The sequence below is a fragment of the Belonocnema kinseyi genome, chromosome 6 (genome assembly GCF_010883055.1).
Source record: "Belonocnema kinseyi isolate 2016_QV_RU_SX_M_011 chromosome 6, B_treatae_v1, whole genome shotgun sequence".
NCBI classification, from domain to species: domain Eukaryota; kingdom Metazoa; phylum Arthropoda; class Insecta; order Hymenoptera; family Cynipidae; genus Belonocnema; species Belonocnema kinseyi.
In genome coordinates, this window is record NC_046662.1 from 23,646,823 (window position 1) to 23,665,930 (window position 19,108).

The 19,108-nt window shown below is 27.6% G+C and overlaps 3 protein-coding genes across 4 annotated transcripts in view; 2 read left to right on the forward strand and 1 right to left on the reverse strand.

Annotated features, from left to right (window-relative positions):
* LOC117175678 (protein virilizer) overlaps positions 1-677 on the forward strand; it is a 26,343-nt gene extending 25,666 nt beyond the window's left edge. Inside the window, exon 7 of the mRNA XM_033365407.1 lies at positions 94-677. Coding sequence (XP_033221298.1) covers positions 94-383 — 290 coding nt within the window. The 3' untranslated portion in view covers positions 384-677. The remainder of the gene's footprint in view (positions 1-93) is intronic.
* LOC117175679 (pentatricopeptide repeat-containing protein 1, mitochondrial) lies at positions 660-14,309 on the reverse strand. Its single transcript, XM_033365408.1, has 4 exons — positions 13,460-14,309; positions 3,981-4,812; positions 976-1,281; positions 660-887 (listed from the first exon to the last, which is right to left on the reverse strand). Exons 1-4 carry the CDS (start codon positions 14,110-14,112, stop codon positions 762-764), a joined length of 1,917 nt encoding a protein of 638 aa, XP_033221299.1. The 5' UTR covers positions 14,113-14,309; the 3' UTR covers positions 660-761.
* Positions 7,327-10,475, forward strand: LOC117175681 (tripartite motif-containing protein 44-like). Of its 2 annotated transcripts, none has more exons than XM_033365410.1 (5): positions 7,327-7,463; positions 9,635-9,676; positions 9,805-9,855; positions 9,953-10,099; positions 10,268-10,475. In XM_033365410.1, the coding sequence occupies exons 1-5, from the start codon at positions 7,413-7,415 to the stop codon at positions 10,310-10,312; spliced, it is 336 nt and encodes a 111-aa protein (XP_033221301.1). In that variant the 5' UTR covers positions 7,327-7,412; the 3' UTR covers positions 10,313-10,475. The 2 variants fall into 2 exon arrangements, with proteins under 2 accessions (XP_033221301.1, XP_033221302.1); XM_033365411.1 differs by having other exon boundaries at positions 7,328-7,463; positions 9,953-10,103; positions 10,268-10,472.
* Positions 14,310-19,108: the final 4,799 nt, after the last annotated feature.

The following is a 19,108-nucleotide window of genomic DNA, read 5'->3' on the forward strand; positions in this document are numbered from 1 at the left end:
CCCCCCCCCCCCCCCCCACCCTGATAGTGTGACGAAGTTTTTGAGCGGTCTCTTAGAACTGAATTACAAAATCTTTAAACTATTTTTTAACAGTGACCCCCATGAGAGGAAGAGCACAATTTGCAAATTCCCTGAGAGGAAATTCAGTCGGTGGCGGTGCAGGACGAGGAGTCGATCCCTTCCGATCCAGACCACCAAATACTTCAAGGCCGCCATCCCTCCACGTAGATGATTTCGTAGCCTTGGAAACTTGCGGTGCACAGCCAACGGGACCAACAGGATACAACAAGCTCAGTATTCGGGGCTCAGGCCCACAACGAGGTGTCATGCCGGGATCTCGAAGTCGACCCTGGGTCCCAGAACCTCGTCCTTATCTTCGATAATTTCATTCTTAATTTATCTGTTCACCTCGACATCATTTATTAATCAAGATCACTCATCCACTTCGAGTACTTTTACAGTGAATGCATTTCCAATACAAAGCACCCGCACTTAAAAATAGTTCCGGTTTGATAAAGATTTGCTCTTTCTCTTTATAAAATAAACAATACACTTTGCACAAGGATTTATCAATTAGTAGCGAACTGGATGAGAAGTCTTGATTTCCCAGAAAAATGTATGATATTTGTAGATTTGTTATTGCTGTAAAATATAATTCCACTGGAGATAATCTTTTATTTACAAGTTTCGAATTTATTTTCTACATTCTTATGTATAAGTTACTCTGTAAAAATCGTAATTATTAATTATAAACTTATTCACTAGAAACTTGAGGATGATCTATAGACAGTATTATCACGTCCCATTTTCTTTTGCCATTTGGAATACCTTAATTTGAATTTCGTCAAGCCGATCTGGAACTTCGGGAGATCCTTGATTTTCGGATTCTTGGAAATAAATAGATAATATTTAATAATCAATAACAATTCTTAAGTATTTGGAATAGAAATAAATATGATACGGTAAGGAGAATACCTTTTCTCTGATGGCCTCAGCTGCTTTTACTTTAAAATTATCGAGCATACCGTAAATTTGGCGACTAGGTTTGACTCGTTTGTACTCCATTGATTCCATTAATTCTATGATATAGTCAATTTCCATTTTATCGCAGGCAGCTCGAATCAAAGCACCGTATACAAAATAATTGGGAGTGATTCCAATCGAATCTAAACAAGTTAACATTTCTCTGCCTTCATCTGGTTTTTGACACGCGAGAGCTAAAGCTCCCCATGTGAAATTGTCCGGTTGAAGCCCCTCTTTTTCGATATCAGCAAGAACATCCTGAAAAAATAACACGTTACAAGGTTTCTACTTTAAACCTGAAAAAATTACCTGACAATTCCAGGTTTTTTCGCATTTTTGAAGAAAAAAAATCGATTCGGAATATGTATAGAGTATAACGAGTTTATTATACATAATTTTTTGTTCAGTTTCTAGGAATTAATTTATATGTTTAGTTTAGAAAGCTTTGACAAATTATTTTACAAGATATTTTTAAACATATTAGCACCATCGATTAATTAAGTAATACTAAAAACCTAATTACTTTTTGAATTTGTCCTTAAAGATTATGAATTTGAACCATAATCCAAACAAATTTTTATTTTATCTTATTCTTCAAATTAAATTCATATTTAGCTAAAATTAATGTAGGTATTTTATTAAATTAATTTTAAACTGCTTCAAATGCCTAACTTTTTATAGAAAAATATTACATTTTCAACAAAATGAATTTTTAGGTAAATATGTAACTGAATCCTCCACGAAAAAGATTCTTTTTCTAACAAAAAATACGACTTTTCAACAAAATACGTGAATTTTCAAACGAATAGTTTTTTTTTTACTAAAAATAATAATTTACAGCCAAATAGTTTAATTTTAAACCAAAAATATGTTTTAAAATCATGAATCTTCAACAGGAATAGATGAATTTTAAAACAGAGTTTAACTTTTAATCAAGTTGTTTCAAAATTAATTTTCAACCAAACTGATAACTTTTTAACTAAAATGATGAAAAAATTTTCAACTGGAATAGTACTTAAATTTTAAACCAAAAAGATGAATTTGCAACTAAAATGATGAATCTTTAACTAGAATAGTTGAATTTACAACCAAAAAGGTGAACTTTCAAACAGAAAATTAATTTATACCAAAAATATGAACTTTCAACAAATCACATGAATTTTTAATTAAAAAAGATAACAGTTTAACAAAAACTGAATACTTCAATTTTCAGTTTAAAGAATTAATGTGGAATTAGAGAGATGAATTTTCAAAAAAAATTATGGGATATTAAATCAGAATGGATACATTTTCAGTTAAAAAAATAATAAGTCTCAACCAAAGAAAATTCCAATGAAATTTCTATTGAAATAATTGAGCTTTAAACCAAACAGATGATTTTTTTACCTAAAATAATAAATCTTTAACTAGAATATTGGAATTTTTATCTAAAAAGATTAATTTTCTACCAAGAATGCTAATTTCTAAAAAAAAAAATTATTTTTCAACTGAAAAAGATAATTTTTTAACTAAAAATTGAATAGTTGAGTCTTGAGTTAAAAAGTACTTCGATTTCACGTCCATAGTTATTTATTTTCTAATATTAAAAACATGAAGTACTTAAAAATCCATTACAAAATTTTTTTTAATATTAAGAGCTGTTTTAAAAGTTTAGAAACGAAATCTCTTGACATTTTTTAGAATCTTTTAAAATCCATAACAGCAAATTTTGCAATATTAAGATTTCTACACTTTTTTTAAACAAAATCTCTGAAACCCATGCTAAGCGCGCGTTCACTTCTTGGGTTTTTATTTCATTATATTAAAATCTCTTGAAATACTTTGGAATCTTTAAAGATAACTTTATATATTAAAAATTCTTTAAAATTTGTGTATGTCCCTCATATTGCTTTAAATAATTGAAATCCGTAAAACTCCCTTAAAATACAATTTTATTTTATTTCCTTAAGTTATCTCCAAATTCGTTAAGCCCCGTTAAAATAGCCAGAAATATTTGGAAATCGTAAAAATTCATTAAAATAAGCAGAAATCATTTAAAATTCTTTCAATATAAATAAAATTATTCATCACATTTAGATTTTTTTAAACCGTCCAAATAGAATGCACGCGCTCACGAATGCTCCTGAATGCTTATTTTCTAATATTAAAAACGTAAAAGTATTTAACAATTGAAATAGTTTGAAACCTTTTAAAATCAATTAAAATTTTTTAAATCCTTTGAAATGTTTATATGTCCTTCATATTCTTAGACATTTATTAAATCCCTGGAAATAAAATTTATTTTATTCCGTAAAGTTATTTAGAAATTCGTGAAACCACCCTTAAAATATCAATAAATTTTTAGTAATCGTAAAAATCCATTAAAATAATACAAAAGAATGTGAAATTCCTTGGATATAAGTTAAATAAATTTATGCATTAAATTTATCTTTAAAAAACCTGTGTAAGTAAAATTCACGTCCTGGATTTTTATGTTCTTATATTAAAAACAGAAAGTATTCAAAAGTCCATGACAACAAACTTTTTACTATTATGAGTTCTACAATATTTTGAAACGCGATCTTTCGAAATATTTGAAATTCTATAAGTATAAATTAAATTAAATTTCTCTAAAAAAAAGCCGCTCAAAAAAATTGCACGAGCACAAAACGAGCGTTCACGTCCCGGAATTTTAATTAATACATGTTATTTTAGCCAATCTTGCGAGGAAATTTCAAAATGCTTAAAGGGAAAATGAACAAAAGTTAAATTAACGAGCAGTTTGAGAGAATAATACGAGTAATAGTATTAGCGTCATTTTTTCAAAATAGTTGCATCGTCCAAAAAAAGAAGTATCAAAAAGTATCAGTAGATCAAGGCAGGCTTTCAAATTCTTACAAATTCAAGTCTAAGGTTGAAACATTTATAATTTGGAAAGAATCAGGGAATTTAAGGACCTAAATTGTATCTTAATTTACCTTTGCATCCTTGTAATCAAATCTGAAACATCTTCTTTTAATCAGGCAATTATAAAAATCGATGTCCAAACCGATCTTCTTATTATGTGCATGACGAATAACTTGCTTTTCAGCTTCTTTCGTATTAGGAATTAATTCCATCAACAAAGTTATTGTTTTCACATCCGGAACGACTTGATCGTCTTCCATTCTTTTCAAAATTCCCTCGAAGCCCCCGAAAAGAATCAATCGATTTTTCTGTATGATTTGATCCAGAGGCATCTGTGGGAATAAATCATCCGGTGAAGAGTTTTGTTCCGAGAGTGCAGCCTCCTCACTTTTGCTTGGATTTTGATCTCTTCCTTTTTTATTTTGATCCTTTCTGTTTTTCTTTTGATTCCTTCTGTCTTTATTTCTAGTCTCATGGACAATGGGAACCAGAGGAACTGAACGTACAACAGGGGGCGTTGCTAATAAATCAGGTCTCGAACCATCGGAAATTTGGACCTTGCTATTTTGTGATTCAGCCACTAAAACGTCGTTTATTTTCAAATCGCCCAAATTTGTATCTCGAATTACTCTGAGCATAAGATTATACGTAGACAGAGATGGTTTAACGTTTCTGAGTTTCATTAAATGCCAAACGACGAGAGCGTATTTTATGCCTGTTTCTTTTTGAGAAGTGGCTCCATGAAGCAAATTGTTGAATGTTATTTCGTCAATTTTCAAATTCTTGTCCCTCATTTCGTCCAAGAATTGAAAAGCTTCGTCTACTTGTTTGTGCCGGGCATAAGCTTTTACCAGAGTATTGTAATGCGTTTCGTTTAACACGTAATTTTTATCGTGTAAGTAACTGAAAAAGAAAACACGTTTTTTGTCATTATACAGGATGGCCACATTAATCAAAGAAAAAAATTCCTGGTCATTTCCCGGTTCGCAAACACTTTCTTTGGTCATTGAAATAAAAAAATTCGAGCTCTTAAAACTAAAATTTTTCATTTAAATTAATCAAAACTAAAGGGCAAATTAAAGCAGTACAAAGTGCAACTCTTGAATTTTAAACTTAAAATTTTTTTAATTGAAGCTCAACAAATATTCAATTCCGAAATTTTGTATTCAAACGTACAATAATTTAAACGTATAAAATTGAAGCTTTCAACACTTTCAAATTAATGATTTTAAACTAAAACTCAATACCTTAATTAAAAATAATCCTCCCTTTCAACTCAAATTCATAAAAATATTTAAAATAAAAGAAGTCCTTCTTCCAAATCAGTACAAAATTAAATATTAAAACTTATCTCTAAAATCTGAATATTCAAAATACCAAATTAGCTTCCCCTCCCAACCACTAAAAAAATGTTAATAGGAAAAAATGTCATCTTTCGAATCAGAAACACCATTATTAACTAAAATTTCCTCTAGTTTAAAAAAAACTTTTTAAACAATTGAAAATAAGACATTATACCCTTTGAACTCTATAAAAATAGAAAAAAGGAATATTCCTCTTCAAATTTAGAACAAATTTAATCCAAAATTTCCTCTCTTCCAACTGAAAAAAATCTTAAAAATAAAAAAATGCCCCACTTTCAATTAAGAAAAAATTGAAAATCAAAATTTCGTGTTTTTAAACTCAATAAAAACGTTTAAAATAAAAAATTATCTTCCTCTTATTAAAAAAAAAAAAATTTTAATAAAAGTTCCCCCCTTCAACTCAGTCAAAATATTACCAGAAAAAAGGACCTCCAATTCAGATAAAAATAAATAACGAAAAATTCGGCACTTCTGAATCAATAAAAATCTTAAAAATAACAAATTTTCCCTTTCTAATTCAGAAAAAATTAAAAACCAAAATTTCATCCCTTTCAACTCAATAAAAATTTTTAAAGTATAAAATTTTCCTCTTCCAGGTCACAAAAATGTTGAATACAAATTCTCCCCTCCAGTCCAATAAAAGTATTCAAAGTACAAAATTTTACTCTTCTCGGCCAGAAAAAAATTGAATGAAAATTCTTCCCTCAAGCTCAATAAAAAGTATTAAAAAGAAAAAATGTTCTCTTCCAATTCAGGAAAAAATAATCAAAATTTCATCCGTTCCAACGCAATAAAAATTATAAAAATTATAAAAATAAAAAAGGGCCTGTTCCAATTTATGAAATGCTTCAAACCAAAATTTTCTCCTTTTCAACTTGATAAAAATGTTTAGAATATAAAATGTCCTTTTCCCAATTTAATACAAAATCAAGCATAAAATTCCCTCGTTTTAAAGTCAATAACTCAATAGAAATATTAATAATATATAAATTGTCTGTCTTTAACTCAAGAAAAATGTAGAAAATACCAAATTTTCCCTTCCGATTCGGAAAAAAATTAAATACCAGAATTTCTTTCCTTTCTTTTGAAATTAGAATAATGAGATTCAAATGTTTTTACTTATAAAATCCTGTTAAATTAAATTATTTTAATGTTGAGTTATTTCAAATTTAGAATTGTTCAATTGTTATCTGCACATCACAATTCAAAAATTAAAATTTTTCAAACGGAAAAATTAAAATGGTCAGATTAAAACTTTAAATTGACTACTCTATAATCTTAACAATTCAAAACTTTTCATTTTAAATAATTTAGTTTTAAATTGTTTATTTTTGGATATTGGATTTAGAAAAGCCCCTTTTACATAAACAATCAAATATTACTAAATATTTTTTTAAATTTTGTTAACAAATTTCAAGTTGAATTGGTTAAAAATGGAATATTTTCGACTGAAAAAATATTTAAATGGGATTTGAAATTGAAGAAAAACATTTATTTACGAATCTGTTAATCTGACATTAATTTAAAAATAAAAATAGTTATAAAGTTTTAATCGGACATTAATATCTGTAAATTATTCAATTTTGAACACTCAAACTACAGTTCAGTTTTAAAAGTTATTAATTAGTTTATATTTGCAGCGGATAAAATTAAAACGCTTTTTATCCCAAATTTTGAAATTCAAACGCTTTTAATTTTCAACTGCAGAGTATTCAAAACTGATATCATATTTAAAAAAGTTAGAAATTGAACTTATAACATTAAAAAAATTTATATCAAACTTATTTTTAATTGCATTATATCATATGATTGGATCGATTTTTTTTCTAAAACTTTATTTGATTTTAAGTCATTGTCACTTAATTAATATACTTTAACAATTTTGGACAATTGTATTCACACAAAATTCCGTAATACTTAAAAAAAACTATTTGTTTCGTTTTCTAAATATAACTGTCGAACAAAGGCGGAAGACGGAAATATTTGCACTCTAGATTAGAGTTCAATTAGCGAGATACTTATAGCAGTTGTCATCTACGTGATGCAACCTTCTAAATTTCCAGTATAAAATAAGAGGTTGTAAGGCTCTAGTATTCAGAGTCAAATTTACTATCAGAAAAAGTATACCATTAGTTCAAAATGATCGTTAAAATATTTTTGATCGTCCTACTTTACAGTGCATTTGCACAGGTAAGTGAGAAATTACTTGTTAGATAAACTTTTATTTAAATATTCTTATTAACGATTTTTTTTTGTTTTATATTGATATTATTTTATTTAAATATTGTTGTCACGATTTCGTCGTTTGTTTCTTCGATTGAAGACATAAGAATTGACCACTGGATAACGACCACTTTTTCGGAATTTTGTTTTCAACTATTTCAAGTATTAATTTAGGACAGTATTGATCGATGCATATTAGAAATATTTGAAAATAATTTTTTCTTTCATTCGAAAAACTGAATTTTAAAATTATGAGAATTAAAATTGGATGAGGATCATTTTCTTTTTTCTCCTACCACAGACATTTTTTCCGTTTTTTCCCGTAGAACACGTAGTTCCATAATTTTATTAAAATTTTAAACCTGAAATACTATAGCAACAAAAAATTTTTTCCGGCCTGTGAAATTTTAAATCTTCAATTCAAGACATGATAATGACAGTTGGAAAAAGAGCTATTTTTCGAAATTCTTTTCTTGCCGGTTATAAATCATTGAAGGCACTATTTATAAATAAATATTACGAATATGTAACTAAAAATTTACCCTACTCCCGAAAAAAAACAAAGAAAACATCTTTACAAAATTATTGACACCTTCTAGACACATTGTAAATAATGACCATGTACTTCTATATTTTTGGCCGAATTTTCTACAACTATAAAACAAACAAGTACGTGGTTATTATTGTTTTTGTCTTACGCAATTTCTAAATAAGAATATAATATTTTCGTATTTAATACCATTTAGTATATAAAATAATACAGAAGAAAAGCAACGAGAAAAGCAAGGACAATATTTGTGGTAGCTAAAGAAAATTGATATTTGAAATGATAAATCTTTAACCAAAGAAATGATTTTTTTATCAAAATAGTACAACTCTTAACAAAGTAGTCAATTTTCAATGGAAAAAGATGAATTATCATCAAGAAAAAATGTAATAATTGATACTTTCATAGAAACATAAATTTTCGACGACATAGTTGAATCTTCAACTAAAAAAGATCAAATTTAAATCACTGAAAAAAATATTTTTGACAAAATATATCAATTTTTGATCAAAGAGATATTTCAACTAAAATTATGTATCCTCAAAATGAAAAAATGTATTTTTAAAAATGTAGTTGAATTTTCAAGCAAATTTTCTATTTATTGGCAACTCAAAAAAATGAACTTTCTACCAAAATAATTAAATTTAACAATATAAAATTTCACCTAAAATAATAAGTTTTCAAACAAATAAATGGATTTTTAATACATTAGTTCAACTTTCAACCAAGTATTTTAATTTTCAATTAAAAAAAAAGTTTTTAACGAAAAATATTATAGTTGATGTTTCATCTTCTTCTAAATCAAATTTTTATTTATTTTTTGATAACCAATTTTCAATCAAAGACGCTAATGAAACGTAAATGGTTGTTGAAAAATTTGTACTCTTTAAAATATAACAATTTTTAAATTATCAATAAGCATGTCCAGTGTACAAAGCTAACATAATCTAAAATTGTTAAGAAATTAGAAGTCTTGATCATGATTTCTGATTAAAAATGATAATTTCCGATGAAAGATCTAAGATAAAGTAAAATTTATTTAAATTTTAATTCTTCTTCGAAACTTTATGGTTTAATAATAAAATTATTTTCTACGAAAATATTAATTTACAGCGAAAAGAACAACCATAAGATATTCATACATTTAAAAAAATTAAATTTGCAAAATTTTTAAAGTTAAGATTTAAAACAACTTCAAGCAGTAAAAGGCCAATCAGGTTTTCAACAAGAAAGATTGCGAGATTCTCGATACATGCGCCACTTTTTTAGATAGGTTATGTTTTAAAAATAAATGTATTTATTTATTTATTTTTTTCTGTAAAGAAAAATTGAATAAAGAATTTTTTCACCTCCTGCGCAGTACAAAATTTATAGTAATGTTTTTTTACATCTTTTAATTTTATTAAAATTTTACATTTCAAAGCTTACAACAGAAAAACTTTTTTGTTAATCCTGTAAAATTTAATTTTTGCTCTTCATTCAGATGTCATTCTCATGTCTTTAATTATGAATATATTAATATTTTCAACAAAGAATGTTTAATGGACATCTTGTAAAAAAGTGTTTGAAAAAATATTGTTTCCATTTGCAGGCTGCACCGAGGCCAGGCGATTCAATCTCAGAAGTTACAACTGTTAGTTCTTCATTATGTAACACAATATTCCATTTCTTAAACAACTTTTGATTAAAAAGTTATTATTTTAAGTTTAAAATGACTGTTAAATACTAATTCCATTTTTAATTTATTTCTGTAACTTCCAGACTGCAGAATCATCGGAAGAGAATTCAAATTCGGAACCTGGAAATGATAATGTAATACAACCTTCCGTTTGGAATGACTTTTTAATTAAGAAATAGTGATTGGTAATTTCTTGTCTTAGAATTTTCATTTTTAAATCTTTATTTAAAGACTGAAGAAGATACGGAAGAAGTAACAGAAGAAGATTCTGCCGATACAGAAGAGTCAGACGAAGATACGGCAGAAAATACCGAAGAAAAATCCAAACGCGAAATTGAAGAAGATACCCAAAAAACTACTGCAGAATCTGCTATCACTGTATGTATGTATTCTAGTTCAATATAATTTAAAAATATCTAATTAGAATTTAAAATATTTCTTCTGAATACAATTTCTAAAATTGAAAACATACGTATTTCAATTATGATTCTGCACGAGAAGTTAGTAATAAATAATTGAGCAATTATAGAATTCCCCATTTTTCAGTTCAAGATCAATGATAGTCGAGAACAAATCAGAGGGAGAAAATGAAAATCGAAGACAAGGAACAAGGAATCCACTAAATGAAGCATAACTTCGATGCTGAGTAGTTGCAGAAAAAACAGTTTAAAAATGAGATTCAAATAATTAAGCTCTATTGTTATCTTCCAGTTTACAGAATGGTAGAAAAATAAAATATATTCATTTACAGTAAGAAAATTACCTTCATTTCCGAAAAGTAATTACTATTTTTGCAATAAAAGTTTCGGTCTTCAGGGTGTCTAGTGTCTACCCGGCGAATGATTTGAAATTTCAGTTCATTTTACAGTTTTCTTCCGGCCAATTCAAAGAAGTTCAAAATATTTGAAGATTTTTAAACATTTAAAAAGATTTTTAAGCATTTTAAAAGATTTCGAAAATTCCTGATTTGGAAAAGAGAATTACGGAAAAGGATTTTTTTTAATTTAGAAAAAAAGAATTCTGGGTTGGAACATTAGATTTATAGTTACAAGAATTACGATTCTGATTTGGAACAGAGAATTTTTTTAAGAATTATGATTATGAATTTAAACAGAAATTTTTTAATTCTCTTCTTCCGAATCAGAATTACATTTATTTCCAATATATTATAATTTAGAAATATAGTTATAACATTTTTCTGAATTTTGGAAGAAGGAAATTTCAAAATCTAAACAATTCTGACTTGGAACAGGGATCATGTTTGTAAATTCCCTTCTTGTAAATCAAAATTGGAATTATTTTTGAAAATTTTCCGTTCTATCTAAAAAATTACCTGTCGCAAGACAAAATTACAATTGTTTAGGGGAGTTGTTTATATTTAATGTATATATTCTCCATTTTTTCGTCCAAACTCAAAATTATTCTTTTAGAAAACTTCCTACACAAAGTCATAATTAAATTAAATTTCCAAAATCACCTGTTCCAAGTCAGAATGATACTTATTTAGACAATTTTCTCTTACAATTCAGAAATATAGTAACTTCCTTCTTCCAAAGTTTGTAAGAGGGAAGTTTAAAATTGTAACGCATTTTAACCAAGAATAGGGATTTTATTCAATTTCCTTGTTCTAAACTAGAATTAAAATTCTCTTCCAGATTCCTGTTCCATGTTAAAAAATTTCCCTGTTCCAAGTAAATTTATAATTCTTTACGGAAACTCCTTGTCCTAAAGCAAAAATTATAATTCTTAACGAAATTTTCTAAAATAAAACTATAATTCTTTAGGAAATGCCCAGTAGAATATCAGAATTATACTTCTGTAAAAAATTCCCGATCTCATAGTTTAATTTTTAAGATATATTAATACAAACTCTTAAAGTTTAATTATTTAAGTGAAAAGCCGAGATTAAAATTTCTAGATCTTCCAAACTGAAGAAATTTCGGCGTTAATCATAGAAATTGCACAAACATTTTTATAATTATAAAACTTAAAAGTTAAATATTTTTTAATTATGAATTTATAAATTAAAAACTCTTCAATTTCAATTATTTAAAATTCAAAATTCTGCAATTTTGAGGAGTTAAAATTAAAAACTCTCGAATTTTGAAAATTAAGAATTATTATCATTCATTACAGAAAGTACCTGAATATAAAAATTATAATTCTTAATAAAATTTCCTGTTCTAAAATGAAACTAAAATGAAAATGATAACTCGTTACAGAAACTACCTGAAAGTAAAAATTATAATTCAGAATAAAATGTCCTGTTCTCAAATGAACCTGAAATAAAAATTATAATTCTTTGCGAAATCTTGGAAAACCTAAATACAAAAAAAAATACAAAAAAATGTTTACAAATAGAAAGAGAATTTAATTTTACTCGGGTATTTCAAAAAAGGTATATTATAAAAGGATTATAAAAAAATTTCGATACGAATAGCCAGATTTGTTAATACATGTAGACACTTCTACCAGAAAATGGTCATACCCAAAACACAATCTCCAAAAAATGTATTACAACAGCAGAAACCAGAACAGTGCGAGAACAGAAACCAGTCACTTCTAAAATATTTATTAACATTGCAAATGATATATTATAAAAGAAACTTTAAATGCACTATTTGAAATTTCAGCTGGAAGCAAGTTTCAAGATATTTTTAAAAATAGTGTCAAGATAGTGGCATAAAATTTTGTAAATATTAAAAATAAACTTAAATTTTCATTTTAATTGTTATTCTTCAGTCTATAAATTATCAAACTTTTTATTTATTTCTCTCAGGTATACATTCACACTCATTTTTCCGCATTTAAATTCCATCTGTTCTCGGTTGAAAGTACATTATTTTCAATTGAAAAGTCTAATAAAGAATCAATTATCTTTTGTTGAAAATTCAACTTTATTGTTGAAAAATCGTATAGTTTGAAAGTTGAACTACTTTCTTAAAAGTACAATTTTTTGGTTGAAGATTCATAATTATATTGGAAAATTCAACTGATTTGTTTTAAATTAACCTTTTTCTTGAAAGTTCATAATCTCGGCTTGAAAATTTAACTATTTTGAAGAAAAATGTTTTTTTTTTAATTTTACCAATTTGGAATAAAAATAAACTATTGGATACAAAATTAAACCTTTTTTTTTGGAAAATTACTCTTTTTTGGTTTCAAAACTTAATTTAAAAAAATCAAAACCGAACAAAATATTAATTAAAAATTAATAGAATCTCATCCATTATACAAAGTATTTAGTTGAAAAATTGATCTAATCTATTAAAAATTCGTCTTTTTTGTAGAAATTGATCTTCTTAGTTAGACATTCATCTATTTGGTTAATAATTGAAAAAGAACGTACATACTTCGCTGAAAATTCTTGATTTCTACTTGAAAATTAAACTATTTTAAAAATTAATCATCTTAATTTAAAATTTATCTTTTTGGTTGAAACTTGAACTATTTGGTTAAACATTCAACTATTTTGTTGAAAGCTAATGTTTTTAGCTTAAAAATTCAACATTTTTGATGAACTTTTTTTATTGACTGCAAAATTTTTCTTTCTTGAAAATTCGTTTTTTGATTTGAAAATAGTGCCTTTATTGTAATAGTGTCAGCAGTGTAGTGAGTCCAAGGCCTCAAGTTTCTAGGAAAAATAGAATTGTGAAAGAAATTACATTTATATAAACGTCCAGAGCTTCAAGTACATTCATAATATTCATTTTGCACAAAGAGACAAAATTAAAATACCTTCTTAACTCATGCAAATGCTCCAGACTTTTAATATCGTCCAAGGAATTAGAGCAAACATTAAACAAGCTTGTGATCGTGGCATCATTAGGTTTCATTCCCCGTTTTTTTAAACTGTTATAAAGTTTAAAACACTTTTTCACATCACCATGAAGAGCAAAGGCCCTAATAATAAGATTATACATATAAAGAGTCGGTTTATCTCGATTTTTCTGAACAATTTGTAGCACATTCTCGGCGGAAAATAAATCTCCGTTCTGAATGTGAGATTTAATTAAATCCGCATATTGCCCTGCAGACGGTTTAAGCCTTCGAGGAATTCGTGCTTCATTTTCCTCGAATTCCTCTACCTTTTCCTCTACATCATCCAATTCGACTTTGTCGAACTTCCTGTGGCCAATATCGCCGAAAACGTCGGCATTTTTTGGCAAAGGTTCCGAAGAAAATTTTCTGATTGTTGAAAACCTGCATGTTGCAGGAAGAGAGGTTAAGTTGGAAAATAAACGTTGATTCACCGATTCACTATCTATTTCTGATGAAATGCACAAAAGTGGTAATTGTTCGTTACATCGGTTGTATTTGTTGTTATTTCTAAATGTTCTCGCAGCAATGTTATTCACTCGGAGTGAAGCACTAACTTTTGAAGAAAACATCGTGGCGTTGTTATAGCCAGTTTATCGAGGTAAAACCCGATTATTTACGTTGTTTAAAACTGGAAAACGAAGATTTTGTGTATTAAATGTTTATGTACTGAAAATTAAATGTAAAAAGAATGTACTTCATTTTTATTAATGAAAGTTCGCGGAAAAAACAGCATAAACGTTGACGTGTTTTGAATCTAACCTATAATTTCTCGGACAGCAACCCAATGATAAAAAATGCTTTAAAGATATCGTTATTACCCACATTGTTGATTTCAAATTTAATTTCAAAGCATTTTAAAGAATCAAATTAATGACATATTTTATTTTTTTTAAACGAGTCTGAATGTTTTTTCTCAAGCTGTCTTCGGAAATAATTCTTTTTTATTAATTGAAGATTCTAATTTCTAATTGTAATGTGTATCACTTTAAATGATATAATTGAAATAATTTTTTTAATAGTTCAATTTTGTTGATTTTGAAGAACCAAAATCAAATTTTTAATCCACATTCTTCCAAATCGAATAATTTTCTAATGTAAATAATTATAATTACAGTATTATAAGGTTTAAAACTTAAAATATCCATAATTTTTATTTGTACATTTCCAAATTTTAAAATTCGTCAATTCACAAGATTCACAATGCAAGGTTCTGCAATTTTTAAGAGTTATCATTAAAAGTTTTTGAATTTTGTGAATATAGCATTATAAATTATTCAATTTTGAAAATGTATATTTTTAAATTCTATAATTTTGAACTTTCATTTTCGAATTGTTCAATTTTGAAGATTGAACTATTCGAAAAAAGTTCAATTTTGAAAACAATTGAAAATCTTCAATTTTTAAGAGCTATAAATAAAAATGCTTTAAAATTTGGATGTTTTTGCAAATCAAAAGATAAGCTTTTAGTTCTACATTTTTCAATTTGAAGAAATTCCGACTATAAAATTCCAAAAAATACCGTATTTAGCATGAATTTGATAGAAAATTGCTATTTTGTATTTTTGAGTGCTGGAAATTATTTTTCAAACATATATTCCTAGAAGAGGTGACAATATATATACATATTTCTTTTTTCCATTTTTTCGAAAACCGATTTATTCATATATGTAAAAACATTTGTTAACTTCAAAAGCACGAGAACACGGGTTACTGTTAAAAAAACTTTATTTTTTTCTTGGAAAACAAACTATTTAGGGAGGGGGGTCGATCACCAAAGTTCAAAAGTTAGATTTTTGGGCCAACCTAGTGCAAAGATACTAGTGCGGCTCCCGTAATTCGCGACATTGGAAGGACGCATGGTGGCGGCGCACAGTCTCACTAAAATGACGATATCTCGTGATCTGGAAGTCACCATAATTTTTTCTTTCTAAATGAAAGTTTAAATTACAAAGTATTTATATATCCTAACTAGAAAAATAAAAAGGTGCGTTATGGATATAAACTTTAATTGAAATTTTGTTTGGACTTTGTTTTGGTAAAAATTAAAAAAAAAGTATGATATTACATTATATTTATATAACTTTTTATAATACCTTAAAGTTTCTTTAAAATTCGTTTTATGATTTTAGAAATATCGATGCTTCAAAAAAATTTGATGCCAGAATGAAATATGGCGTAACCCGCCGTAATTTTGAAATATTTTCAAAACACTGGGCATGAAATATCTTTTACATAACACTATAACTTCGCAAAGTTTCATTAAAATCGAACGACCACTTGCAGATCCTGATATTTCTGACGTTAAAAATAAAATAATTAAAATTCTGACGAATTAAAAGCTCAGTGGCGTAACTACATTCGGGTAGGCCCCACCGCAGAAATGTTCAGGAGGCTCCTCTTAAAAAATTAAAAAGCAAACAGCGTATTAGTATAGCTGAAATACATTAAAATAAATTAAGCATCTCACATAGTTCTTTTTATAATATATTAAAAATTTTATTTTTTTTCTTAGACAATTTATGTCATAAATTATACATAGTGCTGACCTAAAAAATAGTATTGCACCGTTAAAAAAATTATCTGCACGTTGCTATATTGCAATTCGTCTCGCTTTCATTTTGAAAAAACCGATTGATAACAATTTCGCTATCCAATTATTTTTCTTGCATCATCAAGTTCGATTGTCAGTACAGATAGATTTAAGAATCGACTTTGATGCACTCTATTCCGTAAATAGGATTTTATCATGTTTAATTTGCTGAAAGCCCTTTCGCAAGTTGCTAGACTATAACATGCTGAGTTAAATAAATTCTTAAGGGATTACTTCTGAAAAATCGCTTTCCATGAAGCTGATGTATTCAATGAGTAAAGTGCTGAAAACATCTTTTACTGTTGACTTCTCATTGGACCCGTTATTATTTAAAAATGGGATAAAGTTGATGACTTGCAAGGGAAATTCTTTTGTGAAATCCTTATGATATCGAATCTGTAAGTTCTATGTAAAGTATGTATTCACAATGTTTGATTAGACCTTAGACACCTTAAGGTGTGATTAAAGACATTGTTTTTAAAAAATTTTTCACTAATATCAAAATGCTTCTTACGCTTTGGTTTCCGTTTTTCTACAAAGACTGGTTCAATACCCCATTTTTGAGATATTTGTGTAGCTTCTCCCTTACAATTTTCATACTCAAGTCTGTACTTTTTCGAATGTTTCCTTGCAGTGTTTGAGGTTTCAAGTGAACGACTTAAATCTATATTTTCTGCTTGAAGTAATTTAGTTGAAACATTCACTTCGTTTAGTATATTGGAAAGCATTGTGCACATCATTATAAATTCAAACTTCACTGCATTTTTTTAAAATTATAGCTGCTTGTAGCTGCATTAATCCATAAGGTTACGTTTTTTCATTATAGCAGAGAACATTTCGGAATATTTTAGGTATGTAAAAAAAGAATCTAGAAAATTTTAAATAAAATTGGTTTATTTGAGAAGGGATTACACAATTCTAGGAAAATTTTTAACCAGTTTAAAAAATTGTTAGGACTTTTCAAACCTTGGAAAAAATTTAAATATTTAATAAATTTTCAGAAATCTTTAAAAGTATTAAATTTTTTTTATCTACTTTAAAATTAAAAAATTCGGAAATATCTTTTAAACTGACTTAAATTAGCCCTAAAATTGTCTTCAAATCTTCGAGGTTTTTTTCTGGTCATTTTGCAAATCTCATGTGATGTTTTAAAATCGTTTTAAGTATTCTCTTAAAATTGAAAATTGTTAAAAATTCTGAATTAAGCATAATATGGAATGATTTCGAGTAGTAAATTTTGTTAGAAAAATCCATGCCAATGTTGAAAAAAATTGTATTCGTAAGCAATCCATGCTCAATTTAAAAGAAATGTGGAAGGACAAAAATAAATTGTATAAACATTGTCATAAAGTTTTTAGCAGAATCACTACTCCTCCTAATAATAGAATATTCAGTTTAATTCATAAAATGCGGGTTTCGCAGTAAGGAAGTTACGCCACTGATTAAAAGAAAATATTTTCGGAGACAGTAATGAAATCATATTTATAATGAACAAAATTTACAGTTCTAGATAAACAAATCTAAAAGAAATAAATATAATATGCAAAATAAGGTTCGTTAAAAACTATATATTTTGATTCCCCTAAATGATTTGAATTCAAATTACTCTGTAGATAATAGCGATACCTTTAAATCCATTTTTTATCATTCGAATGTAGTTGCGATGTAACAAGCTGAAATCCACCTTCTGCTGGCTCGTTGTCTGATTGGTGGGTTCAGTATGGATTGTGAACCATTTATATGGAACCGGGAAAATATTTAATTTGATAAAAATAAATCATGAGACATTTAATTGCAGTAATAAAAGTCATTTATGTATTTTTCAATCAAGTTAGGCTACGTCCGGATTATCAAAATGCAAAAGATTTAAAGGATATTAACCCCGAGTCAGGTCGACGAGTACCTACTCCGAGGGAATCAAGAGTTTTTCTATTCTCCTTCTCTCGTTCGCCGTGTTACGATCTTTTTAAAACTCCCTCTTCGCTCGCACTACTCTTTTCTCTTTTTCACTCGCACATGCATCTTTTTATTCTTTCACCCAATCATAGCACATCATTAACATACATAAACATGCGTCATTCCCACTCTTTTTAATGATTCACAAATCGAACCCCTCTAGTTCTCCATGGTTGTGCCGTGTTTGAACTCACCATCTCAATATTAATTCTGAGAAACCCAAGATGAAAATATGTAGCCCAAGAAGCCGCTATCGCTAGTTAAATTAAACATACGCAAATATTCGGCGCCAAATAATATCTTTGTTGGTTCGTTCTTTGATCGCTAGCATTAGATTTCTTTTATTCGATACCTTAGTATAAACCTAACATCCGGACTTCGCCTTATCTTAAGACTAAACATGATTAATACTGACATACAATAATTATTTCTTAACTTATGCGTCGTAAATCGTACTCAAAAATTCTAGAACTTTTGCTGACTTAATTTCCTGCAATCTGAGATAATTATAATTATTTCCAATTTTTTGATGTATTTTTCAAATTTGTATATTTCCTTTTTCCCGCGATTTTCTTTTGCCATCTAGTGACGAAAGAGCGAGCCTATAGTCGCTCGTAATAGCGACTTGTGATGATCGCGTATCCCGCGCTCATCTAGTTATGGGATCATGTAGAACTCAACCCTTTTTGCATGGTAAAGAAGAACACCTCCTCACCATAAAGGCCTAATCGCTAAATTTAAAATTATATTTCGCAATTTTTATTATTGTTCTTAAACTCTCTTATCTTTCTATTGGCAAAAACGAGACAGGCGTGAGACAAGCCGAGAAAAGAACCAGAAAGTCTGTTTATTTTCTCGGGTAAATGAATGCACTTAGAGTAAGTTAGCACATAAGACCTTACTTAATAGTTCCTATGGATGAGACAGATTTTCTGAGAAACATTTTTAATTTATATTGTATTTTGTTTAAAGTGTTCACGAGTATAAAATTTAACCCTCTTAAGAATCTGTCTCTGGAA